Below are 13,263 nucleotides of genomic sequence, written 5' to 3'. Positions count from 1 at the left end.
TTGTTCAAGATTAAAAATAATTGAAGTTGGCTCCATTAAAATTGTTGTATCCAAATATGCAATTAAATTATTTTATCATTGGAACTAAATAAGTTTTATTAGAGCCAATATGCTAGAAACGATATAGGCATTTTTTCGCAGTCACCGATCCACTCTTGGACGCAAATGTAAACAAAACTGCAGTGTGATTGTTTACATTGTTGTGTATCCATCCATATCAGCCAGCGCTCCGAACACCACCGAGTACCGTGGCCACCGACTACGGATTGTTACATCTCATCGTATAAATTGTGTCATGACCATTTTTAATCTAATTTTTGTTGCAGGTGAGTTTATCATTTCATAATTATTTCCAGTCCAATATGTAGATTACAGTTTTTCTTTTAGGAAAGGAATTAATCAACAAACGAGGTGGAAGTGCGGTTACAGCATGTTTTATCTACCTGGACACTCCTCAGTGCGCGATGAAACTGGAGAACCAACAGACCTGATTGAACAACGGAACTAGGAAAGAAATTCCGATAGACATGCAAGGTTGGTATTTTCAAAGTGCTTAACCAAACCCCAGCAGCACTGAAAATCCGGCGGAACTCCGAACCGATTGGTGAAATGGCAGCTGGATAATGATGGTTTTTGTGCCGAGTCCCTGCTCTTGGTCGATGGTGGAGCAATTGTTTTCCTTGTCCAGTTGACGAAGCGCTTTTCCGGACATTTTGATGGCCTTACTACGCGGTCCTTTACCTCCATTGGATTTCTAGAACTGTGGCGAATGCGAGCTAACTTTATTGATGAGGAAACCAACCAGTTAGCATTTAGGTACGTGGTCATTCAAATGGCAAGCGATCGGTAAGTTTAGTTTCGATAATTATTAATCTGTACATAACCAATGCCGAAATATCACGAAGATGAAGAAGCATACCCGTAACAGGTTGCGTGGTTGAATACGATAATAATTATAAGTAACATCAATGCTCATCCTTATTCACATTAGGCGTTGGATTGTGCTGTTTTGGTTGTGTCCCCCACACTGTTCGGAAAAATGGAGACAATCCTTTAATGGTTTTAATAAGATGCACCGTGAACAGTGCACCAGATTTCATAAAATTCAACCTTAATCGAACTAATTTAAATCGTGCAAAACCTAATTCAGGTAACGTGTGAGGCTACTGATTCAACATGATGCTCCTGCATTCGTTGCATATTAGTTCTGGATGAATTTCTTGAATTGATTGTTAATACGATAGAAATATTTGAATATAAATGGGCCAGAAATCGTTTTAAATTCATTCGTTATTTGATCATTGCATAAATCTAGGAGTATAAAGCTATCAGTTTTTAACAAAATAATTTGACTAGTGACGGGTTATTCGTGTAAAACCTGGCCTTTCATTGGTTTATATGAATTGAAATAACGAACTAAAACCAAGCGAACAATTAAGTTATGATTAGAAAGTCATTTACTTTTACAAATCTTTCATCTGGACTCCTCGCGACAATCAAATTGACATAAATAAGCCTTAAGAAATCTTCATCATTGATTAAAAAAACCAGTTTGATCGTTGTTTGTTCTCCCCGTTTGAAGCGTGTATCGCGTGTAAGCAAATCTTTAAGCGTTCTTTGGTATGCTGAAAATTTAACGATAATTCAAAAGCATTAATTATATATAGCCAATTTGAGTTATGACACACATTAAGTTGTACCACTAAACTACTGAAACCTCATAGATTTTTTCAAATAATTCGATGTTTTAGCTGTTGCTTTTCAAGAACAGTCGGTATCGAATTTTGATTACGGCGAATGCGCCAACATCACTGTTTCGGGAAAAAGGCGTTCAAAGTCTGACAGCTCTTAACTTTCAGCAAAAATTTAGATTTGTATGAAAACTTCCTCTTGGAAACTAAATATTATTCAGATAACTTCGTAATTTTGTTATTTTAATGAAAATATTGAAAATTTATGTTTAGTGTAAACAATTATACATTCCCGATTATAACCAATTTTGTTTTATTTTTCTCTTGCATAATCTGAATAATTTGATTTTAATGTGGTTGCTGTGAAAGGGCGCTTATCTTTATTCAAAAGTTTTTAATTTGTTATAAATGTGAAAAAATCTTTTTTGCGAAATGACAATTAAAATGAAAATTGTCCACGTTTGATTTTTCTTTCCGGATCATAGCTCACAAAGAAAAAAAAACGATATGTTGCATAAGTGAAGGCGTTTTTGCCGCGACTAGTGGAGTGTATAAACTAACACCTACGCTAGATAAAATTGTTTGTATGCGTCGTTAATTGCCTAAATGAAAGCGATTTTACATCAAACTAAAGCTTTCGCGTTGTATCACAAAATCACCTGCTCTGTGTTATTTAGCTCCTGGATTATAAATAATTCGATGGTTTATTCATTAGCTCTTTTGCTATCATGCCTTTTAAGTAAAATTCGGTAAAATTGTTTTCGTATAAAGATGGTAAGGGTGCCAAATTTTGGTTCCATTGAACGTCTTTTGATACCTCACTGAGCCATCCTTTTTCAAACAAAATTTTGAAAGCCCAACGATGCCAAATTCTGGCATTAGCTAATACCTAAAAGTGGCATCATTTTGCCCTCAAAACTCGTTTTAGAACGTTGGCCAAACGAGGCATTATTGAGGTTTCAATGAAACCTACACTTGGTTTAAGTTTGGTATCCATATATGAAAATTGAGACCCAAATTTTGGCATTGTACCACCTTTATTCGGGCAAAATGATACCTCAATTTACTTTCAAGGCATGATAGCAAAATTAGGTATAATTTTGCCATAAAATTCTGCTCGGGAATTGCCAATTGAGAAGAAACACAAAATGGCAATTGGCAAAGTTGGGGGCTGGTGAAAAAATGTGCTTTTGAAAAGTGTTAAATTCGTCCAAAGAACTTAAAAAAACAAAGATAGTTTTCTGCAGCGCCGTGCTACTCTTTGCTAGCTCCAATTATTTGACAGTAAAAATAAATTTGAGTTCGAATGAAAAAGGACATGATTTGCATATGGTCCGAACTTCAGTTTTGCACCTGTTAAATGCGTTTGAAATGGAGTTTGCTGGAAATGTTTATTTTGTGGAATGAGTGTTGAAAATCAGGAAATCAAGCCGTTTAAAGGAGACTAAATGGTTTAGAAACACGTAAGCCAAGCTGAGAGGACAAAGAAAGAGCGCGAGAATTTGGATCAGAGATCGGGAGTATAAGTTTACGAATTTCCTGTATTCCGAAAAATTCCCGCAACGGATGAAAAGCTAAGTACATTTTGAATTTGGTAAATATCATTTATAAAATATATAAGACGACGTGAAGTTGAAAAATTGGTTAAAGCAATTTTAAGGAGCGGGTTTGTGGTTTTTTTTTATTCTACCGACCTCATTGGTTCCTTTTTCATTCATTTTTAGATTACTGCGATTGAATGTAAATTTTTGCTTACACGTACTAACTTGAACACGAAAAATTTAAATGTGGAACAATGTTCTTAAACTTTTTAATGAATTCTGATTCGATGTGATACTAATTAGTTTTTAATCAAGGAGTTTCAAATAATAAAAAAACAATTTTTAAAAAACTATAAACGAACCAGCTTTCTACGTTTTGCGCTTAAACAGTTATAAATGTTTGCTATAAGGTAAATTTTCCTATTCTAAAAATTTTATATTCGTCGTTTTTGGTGGTATAATATTTTTGACAAACCGTATAGAAAAGGTAAGCATGTTCAATACTATTGTGTTTTCCCATGAAATCTTTTGAACGCATTGTTTAAAAAGATTTCATGGAGGTTTTAGTCACGTTCTTTCTTTTTTATCTAAATTTCTTTTCAAGAGCGAGCAATGGCGCTATATCCAAGGTCGATGACCAGAAATGTGGTGCACAGAAATCCAAAATTTTAAGGTTCTACATTTAATAGAAATTTTAGTAAAAGTTTTGGTTTTTTAAACTCGAAAAATTAAAAAAAGTTTCCATTGGGTTTTGGATTTCTGTGTGAAATAACCTCATTTCCAGCCAAATAAGGAAGAATAATCCAGAATCGACATCCAGGAGCTCACTATTATTTGCAGTGCATGACTATTGAATTCGGCATTTAATATGATTTTTCAAAGCAATGTTGTGTTGTGCTGGGGTGGGAAAGTGAATTTCTCGGATCTCACAACAGTTATAGAAAATTTGGCATGCTGCGATAAATAGTTTTGAAGCACTGTGATTTTATAAGCAGCCAAAAAATTTGTTTTTTGATATAATAATAATAATGCTTCCATTATAGGGGTACAGGGGTAAGTACAACGATGAAAGGGAATGGAAAATTTTAACAAGGTAAGAGATAAAACATGAGTAAAAATATGTTAAATATTTTTTTGATTGTATATTGATTGTATATTAATAGCTTAACTCTATTATGGGGTTTAGTGGGGGGATTGGACAGGACATCAAACGATTGGAAGACTGATATACAATGGATTGTGGGTTCAAGCCAGCCGGAATATCTCGGCAAATTTAGAATCATGAGTAGGTTACTCAGGTACCTTTTCAGGATTCTTTATTTGTTTCGAACAGTTGGAAGGGAGTGGGATGAGTCAAACCTGTCCCAAGCCAGTGGTAACGGACCCCTTGGTTGTGCTGCAATTATTGTTGATGAGTTAAGTATTAACAATATTTGAATGTGCGATCGAGACTTCCCGTACTGCCTCGGGTCGAAAGACCTATCAGCCATTGGTGGGTTCTCATACATACATACATACTCATACATACATAACTGCATTTTTAGGCGTTTTTTACTATTCTAAAAGGTTTGTTTTTAACGATTTTGTCCCTCAAATATTTGATATTTGAGCTATAACTCTTTATAATACTGCTTTATTATCTTTAAGAGATAAAAATTGGGAAATTTTCCTCTCAGTTTGATTTTGAATTCTGAATTCTGTCAAAGTCGTTTTTTTTAAACTATGAAACTGTTTTGACAGGTTGTGTTTAGGGTTTTCGCATTATTTATACTAAAACAAAAATGACCAAAATGACCAAAATGACAAAAATGTAAAAAAATCTTAGAAATGACAAGAATTACAAAATCCCAAAACTGACAAAAATGATAAAATTTACAAAAAAGTTAAAAATGATAAAAATGACATAAATGACGTAAATGACTCTTAGCTGAATGAAACTATGATTTCAAAGTAGTCGAAGATTCCTTTGAATTCAGCTACAGTATTTGAAAGACCCGAATTTTCACTAGCTACTTGCTAGCATCCTCAGTGGGTTATCGACTGAAGAAAGTGTATCATTTTCCTCTCTTAAATTGTCCAAGCTAGGTAGCTCTGAATTATTTGTAGGTAAAAAGAACCTAAATAAAATGTATTTCAATACATTGAACGTGATTCGATTTTTATTCAAGTAGGTGATATTCATACATATTGGTTCTATACATATCGGTGAAATACGTGCCAGACTATTGTTAAAATATGCTGAAAGAATCATCAATCGTTCAATTTCATTAAGAAGAGCTGTTGCTTTGCATACACGTTTGGATGTTGGTGTTCATGGGTTCCATTTTCAATCGCAGCGTAGCGCTAGCAGGATTCAAACAGCTGGCAATGCTATTTTCCTTATTTTTGCGACAATCGTCGTACGTCTTTTTGACCTCATCCACAGCTCCCTTCACAGCATCAGCTAAGGTTTTGAAACAATCTTGGACCTTGGAAATAGAGAAATCCATTTTTAAATTTAGACCAATTTCCTACATTTACAATAAAAAGTAAGTATTACCTTAGAAAAATATCCTATGTTGCCCACAACATCTGCTATCGGATTCTTCAAACGTTCCTGGATGGCGTTCTGCACTTCGGTCCTCAGATGGGTGTCGTCGATGCTATTTGTTTCCTTTGATTGAATATCACCCACCAGCTGCATTACTTTGTCGTAGGTTTCCTTTCTATTCGATCGAGCCGTTTGTGTTTCCTGGCCAGAGGCTTCTGTTGAGATTATTAAATTTATACAATATTTTTGTTATCAAAGGTGTAAATTTACCTGTAAAGTCTTGAAAGTTGAACTAGGGGATTTGCAATTTGCTACTCATAAGCTTAAGTTGAATTTTCAACGTTTCAAAGGTATTTTTATCTACAAAATGTTTGAATTACTTACCCGTTATACTTTTAGCAGAATTTTGAGCAACATTTGGTTCTTGTTTTTCTGTGGAGGCAACATTGATGGTTTCCTCTTTTTCTGTGGAGGCAACATAGGTTTCCTCTTTTTCTGTGGGAAATGCCAAGCCATAGGAAAGAGCACAAAGTAGTAGCACAATTTGTGAGGATGCTTGAAAAAACAGAAAAATGTATTGGATTGAGGTTATCATTGGATGTTTTCAATAGGGCGCTGGAATCGAATGTAACTTACAGCAAACTCGTATTTGTTTCAGTTCCATGATTTATGCTTTTCGCTTTTGAAACAATCAAACTGATTAACTAACTGATAGACTATCTGCTCACATTATTGGTTACGTCCATCCCTTTAAATAAGGCGAATCAAAAGCCACGTCACTGGAAAAAGTTTAGACAAGCCGTTTGTATTTGTTAACAAGACAATCAGAAGAAGGCTTGAAGAAAAGATTAAATATCAAATATTAACTTTTATTTATTCACAAACTACAATGTTAGAAGTGAAAAGAAGAGAAAAAAATCACTAATTGAAACAGCAAATAGTTTCGAAGAACTATCGCAGCTGAAAACAGAAATTAATAAACCTCTCCTCACGTCTATGATGAACAATTGAATACTTCTTCTCTCTGGAGCCACCATTCTATTTGATTGGAACGGATTCAACGCGAGACGACATTGTCCTCAGAAGGTAGTTGGATGAAATTTGGCGTTCATCAATTGATTTGATCTGTTTTCGTTTGATTTCGTTGAGTTTACTGGTTTTTTTATTTTCTTAAATGTTGTTATTATGATAAAAATTGAGATCGCACTAGTTTTAGAAGCTGAAAAAAAAATCATTTAAATCTGATGAATGTATCTTTTGTAATCTTGAAAAAGTAAAAATAAAAATGAAAATTTTAATTTATTAAAATTGACTTTAGTTTCTACAATCGTATTGGAATGTTATTTATGGAACAAGTTGGAACGAATTAATATTATTAAAAACACCTGATCAACACTTTAAGTCGGGTAAGCATTTGATTTAGAAGACATGACTCGAGTCTTCTCTACTAGATCTGCTACTCGTCGCAATAGCCAAAGTAGCGCAAGCATCGCCCAACATGAGCTCTGGTCTAGACAAAAAATTTCATTAAGTTCAAGTTCAAAGATGAAAACAAAACATTGTCTTACAAATATTCCATTATTCTTTCAGTACATTTCATGTGAACAAACCATGCATCTTGTATTCCAGAAAAAAATATAAACATTATCTATAAAAAAAAACTTTTTTTAAATGTTTTTCTTTAATTTGGGCGTCTCTGACTGTTAATATGAAAGCTGGTCAACCAAAAATACATATAAAAAATCGCAAAAAGCTGCATTGCATAGGCAATGAGTTTGTTTATTTATAGAAACTTGCAAGTAAAACCTGTCATTTTAAACTACTTTTCATTGGATTCAAGAATGACAAAATTGATAAAAGTAACCAAATGACAAAAATGATAGACATTGCAAAATGAAAAAAAAAAAAATCAAAAACGATAAAATAAAAAAAAATGGCAAAATTGATAAAAATGACAAAAGTGAATAAAATGGCAAAAGTGCAAAAAAATAATGTCAAAAATGACATAAATGACAAAAATTACAACATAAAAAAATTACAAAACTGACCAAAATGACTTAATTGACAAAAATGATAAAAATGACCAAAATGACAAAATTAACCAAAATAACAAAATTGAGCAAAATGACAAAATGACGAAAATGACAAAAATAACGAGAATGTCGAGAATGGAAAAAATGACAAGAATGGCAAAAATGACAAAAATGACCAAAATAAAAAAAATTATAAAAATGACAAAAATGACAAATTTGACAAGAATTTAAAAAAATGACAAGAATTACAAAAATGACAAAAATGACAAAAATGCAAAAATGGCAAAAACGACAAAATTGACAAAAATTACAAAAATGACAAAAATGACAAAAATGACAAATATGACAAAAATGACAAAAATGACAAAAATGACAAAAATGACAAATATGGCAAAAATGACAAAAATGAAAAAAAAATGAAAAAAAATGAATGAAAATGACAAAAATGACAAAAAATACCAGAATGACCAAAATGACAAAAATGACAAAAATGACAAAAATGACTAAAATGATGAAAATGACCAAAATTGACGAAAAGGACTACAATGACGAAAATGACAAAAATGACAGAAAATTACAAAAATGACCAAACTGACAAAAAGGACAAAAATGTCAAAAATTGACTAAAGTGACAAAAATGATCAAATTGACCAAAATTGACGAAAGTTACAAGAATAACAAGAATGGCAAAAATGACAAAAATGATAAAAAATGACAAAAATTATAAAAATGATAAAAATAAAAAAAATATGACGAAAATGAAAAATATGACAAAAAGGACAAAAATGACAAAAATGACATAAATAACAAAAATTAAAAAAAAATGAAAATATTGACAAAAATGAAAAAATGACAAAATGACAAAAGGGAAAAAATGACAAAAATGAGAAATGTGAAAAATATGACCAAAATGACAAAAGTGACAAAAATGACAAAAATGACAAAAATGACAAAAATTACAAAAATTACAAAAATTACAAAAATTACAAAAATGACAAAAATGTTAAAAGTAACAAAAATGACAAAAATGACAAAAATGAAAAAATGACAAAAATGATTAAAATGCCAAAAATGACCAAATTGACAATAATGACAAAAATGTGAAATATGACAAAAATGACAAAAATTAAAAAATAACAAAATGACAAAAGGGAAAAATAACAATAATAACAAAAATGAGAAATATGAAAAATATGACCAAAATGACAGAAATGAAAAATATGACAAAAAGGACAAAAATGACATAAATAACAAAAATTAAAAAAAAATGACAATAATGACAAAAATGAAAAAAATGACAAAATGACAAAAGGGAAAAAATGACAAAAATGAGAAATGTGAAAAATATGACCAAAATGACAAAAGTGAAAAAAATGACAAAAATGACAAAAATGATAAAAATTACAAAAATGACAAAAATGACAAAAATGACAAAAATGACAAAAATGACAAAAATGACAACAATGACAATAATGACCAGAATGACAATAATGACAAAAATGACAAAAATGACAAAAATGACAAAAATGACAACAATGACAATAATGACAAAAATGACAAAAATGAAAAAATAACAAATATGATTAAAATGCCAAAAATCACCAAATTGACAATGATGACAAAAATGTGAAATATGACAAAAATGACAAAAATTAAAAAATAACAAAATGTCAAAAGGGAAAAATAACAATAATAACAAAAATGAGAAATATGAAAAATATGACCAAAATGACAGAAATGACAAAAATGACAAAAATGACAAAAATGACAAAAATGACAACAATGCCAAAAATGACAAAAATGACAAAAATGACAAAAATGACAAAAATGACAAAAAAGACAAAAAAGACAAAAAAGACAAAAAAGACAAAAAAGACAAAAAAGACAAAAAAGACAAAAAAGACAAAAAAGACAAAAAAGACAAAAAAGACAAAAAAGACAAAAAAGACAAAAAAGACAAAAAAGACAAAAAAGACAAAAAAGACAAAAAAGACAAAAAAGACAAAAAAGACAAAAAAGACAAAAAAGACAAAAAAGACAAAAAAGACAAAAAAGACAAAAAAGACAAAAAAGACAAAAAAGACAAAAAAGACAAAAAAGACAAAAAAGACAAAAAAGACAAAAAAGACAAAAAAGACAAAAAAGACAAAAAAGACAAAAAAGACAAAAAAGACAAAAAAGACAAAAAAGACAAAAAAGACAAAAAAGACAAAAAAGACATAAAAGACATAAAAGACATAAAAGACATAAAAGACAAAAAAGACAAAAAAAAAAAAGACAAAAAAGACAAAAAAGACAAAAAAGACAAAAAAGACAAAAAAGACAAAAAAGACAAAAAAGACAAAAAAGACAAAAAAGACAAAAAAGACAAAAAAGACAAAAAAGACAAAAAAGACAAAAAAGACAAAAAAGACAAAAAAGACAAAAAAGACAAAAAAGACAAAAAAGACAAAAAAGACAAAAAAGACAAAAAAGACAAAAAAGACAAAAAAGACAAAAAAGACAAAAAAGACAAAAAAGACAAAAAAGACAAAAAAGACAAAAAAGACAAAAAAGACAAAAAAGACAAAAAAGACAAAAAAGACAAAAAAGACAAAAAAGACAAAAAAGACAAAAAAGACAAAAAAGACAAAAAAGACAAAAAAGACAAAAAAGACAAAAAAGACAAAAAAGACAAAAAAGACAAAAAAGACAAAAAAGACAAAAAAGACAAAAAAGACAAAAAAGACAAAAAAGACAAAAAAGACAAAAAAGACAAAAAAGACAAAAAAGACAAAAAAGACAAAAAAGACAAAAAAGACAAAAAAGACAAAAAAGACAAAAAAGACAAAAAAGACAAAAAAGACAAAAAAGACAAAAAAGACAAAAAAGACAAAAAAGACAAAAAAGACAAAAAAGACAAAAAAGACAAAAAAGACAAAAAAGACAAAAAAGACAAAAAAGACAAAAAAGACAAAAAAGACAAAAAAGACAAAAAAGACAAAAAAGACAAAAAAGACAAAAAAGACAAAAAAGACAAAAAAGACAAAAAAGACAAAAAAGACAAAAAAGACAAAAAAGACAAAAAAGACAAAAAAGACAAAAAAGACAAAAAAGACAAAAAAGACAAAAAAGACAAAAAAGACAAAAAAGACAAAAAAGACAAAAAAGACAAAAAAGACAAAAAAGACAAAAAAGACAAAAAAGACAAAAAAGACAAAAAAGACAAAAAAGACAAAAAAGACAAAAAAGACAAAAAAGACAAAAAAGACAAAAAAGACAAAAAAGACAAAAAAGACAAAAAAGACAAAAAAGACAAAAAAGACAAAAAAGACAAAAAAGACAAAAAAGACAAAAAAGACAAAAAAGACAAAAAAGACAAAAAAGACAAAAAAGACAAAAAAGACAAAAAAGACAAAAAAGACAAAAAAGACAAAAAAGACAAAAAAGACAAAAAAGACAAAAAAGACAAAAAAGACAAAAAAGACAAAAAAGACAAAAAAGACAAAAAAGACAAAAAAGACAAAAAAGACAAAAAAGACAAAAAAGACAAAAAAGACAAAAAAGACAAAAAAGACAAAAAAGACAAAAAAGACAAAAAAGACAAAAAAGACAAAAAAGACAAAAAAGACAAAAAAGACAAAAAAGACAAAAAAGACAAAAAAGACAAAAAAGACAAAAAAGACAAAAAAGACAAAAAAGACAAAAAAGACAAAAAAGACAAAAAAGACAAAAAAGACAAAAAAGACAAAAAAGACAAAAAAGACAAAAAAGACAAAAAAGACAAAAAAGACAAAAAAGACAAAAAAGACAAAAAAGACAAAAAAGACAAAAAAGACAAAAAAGACAAAAAAGACAAAAAAGACAAAAAAGACAAAAAAGACAAAAAAGACAAAAAAGACAAAAAAGACAAAAAAGACAAAAAAGACAAAAAAGACAAAAAAGACAAAAAAGACAAAAAAGACAAAAAAGACAAAAAAGACAAAAAAGACAAAAAAGACAAAAAAGACAAAAAAGACAAAAAAGACAAAAAAGACAAAAAAGACAAAAAAGACAAAAAAGACAAAAAAGACAAAAAAGACAAAAAAGACAAAAAAGACAAAAAAGACAAAAAAGACAAAAAAGACAAAAAAGACAAAAAAGACAAAAAAGACAAAAAAGACAAAAAAGACAAAAAAGACAAAAAAGACAAAAAAGACAAAAAAGACAAAAAAGACAAAAAAGACAAAAAAGACAAAAAAGACAAAAAAGACAAAAAAGACAAAAAAGACAAAAAAGACAAAAAAGACAAAAAAGACAAAAAAGACAAAAAAGACAAAAAAGACAAAAAAGACAAAAAAGACAAAAAAGACAAAAAAGACAAAAAAGACAAAAAAGACAAAAAAGACAAAAAAGACAAAAAAGACAAAAAAGACAAAAAAGACAAAAAAGACAAAAAAGACAAAAAAGACAAAAAAGACAAAAAAGACAAAAAAGACAAAAAAGACAAAAAAGACAAAAAAGACAAAAAAGACAAAAAAGACAAAAAAGACAAAAAAGACAAAAAAGACAAAAAAGACAAAAGATGACAAAAATGACAAAAAAGAAAAAAATGACAAAAATTATCAAAACGACGAAAAATAACGAAAATAACAAAATTGACAAAAGTGTGACTTAATTGACAAAATAATAAGACTGACAAAAATTTCAATAATGACAAAAATGTCAAAAGTGTGACCAATTTGACAAAAATGACAAAAAAGAAATAAAATAGAAAAATGACAAAAATGAAGAAAATGTCTAATATGGCAATGTACAAGTGAATAATAATGATTCTTCGGACATTTTGGATAGATAACTGCATTTTTAGGCATTTTAAGTATTCCAAAAGATTTGAAAAGGGTTTGAATAGATTTTGTCTCTCTGGTACTCACAAATTTGACTTTTGATTAACACTTTAACGATCTGCTTAAATTCTTCAAGAGAGAAAATTAGAAATAAATAGTTCTCATATTGATTTTGAATTGTGAAATCCGTCAAAGTCGATTCTTGAAACTCTGAAACTGTCTTTTAGAGATTGTGTATTTGGTTTTCGAATTATTTATACTAATACAAAAATGTCAAACATGACACAAAGATAAAAAAATATAACAATCATGATATAAATTACAAAAAACAACAGAAACTACAAATAAGAAAAAAATGGCATCTATAGCAAAAATGACAAAGATGACAGATATGCCAGAAATCGGAAAAAAAACCTTAGAAATAACAAGAATTACAAAAATGACAAAAATCACAAAACTAACAAAAAATGATAAAATGCCAAAAATGACAAAAATGACAAAAATGACAAAAATGACAAAAATGACAGAAATGATGAAAATGAAGTGAATGAAAAAAATTACTTGAATGAGAAAAATGACAAAAATGGAAATACATTTTTTACTAACTTTCATGCGGTTTCAAGTGGCAAAAATTGAAACTTTCAACGCATCTACATACATAGA

General features: G+C 29.2%; 1 protein-coding gene across 2 annotated transcripts; it reads right to left on the bottom strand.

Moving 5' to 3' along the window:
• Positions 1–5,369: 5,369 nt before the first annotated feature.
• On the bottom strand, positions 5,370–6,544 carry LOC129748135 (uncharacterized). 2 transcript variants are annotated; one of them, XM_055742633.1, is made up of 4 exons: positions 6,399–6,544; positions 6,147–6,317; positions 5,772–5,977; positions 5,370–5,700 (listed from the first exon to the last, which is right to left on the bottom strand). In XM_055742633.1, exons 1-4 carry the CDS (start codon positions 6,424–6,426, stop codon positions 5,500–5,502), a joined length of 606 nt encoding a protein of 201 aa, XP_055598608.1. In that variant the 5' UTR covers positions 6,427–6,544; the 3' UTR covers positions 5,370–5,499. The 2 variants fall into 2 exon arrangements, with proteins under 2 accessions (XP_055598608.1, XP_055598609.1); XM_055742634.1 differs by having other exon boundaries at positions 5,772–5,974; positions 6,399–6,541.
• Between the last annotated feature and the right edge of the window lie 6,719 nt (positions 6,545–13,263).

Source organism: Uranotaenia lowii, chromosome 2 (genome assembly GCF_029784155.1).
Source record: "Uranotaenia lowii strain MFRU-FL chromosome 2, ASM2978415v1, whole genome shotgun sequence".
Lineage (NCBI taxonomy): Eukaryota > Metazoa > Arthropoda > Insecta > Diptera > Culicidae > Uranotaenia > Uranotaenia lowii.
The sequence above is the reverse complement of the archived record's forward strand: the minus strand, read 5'-3'. Positions and strand labels throughout refer to the sequence as shown.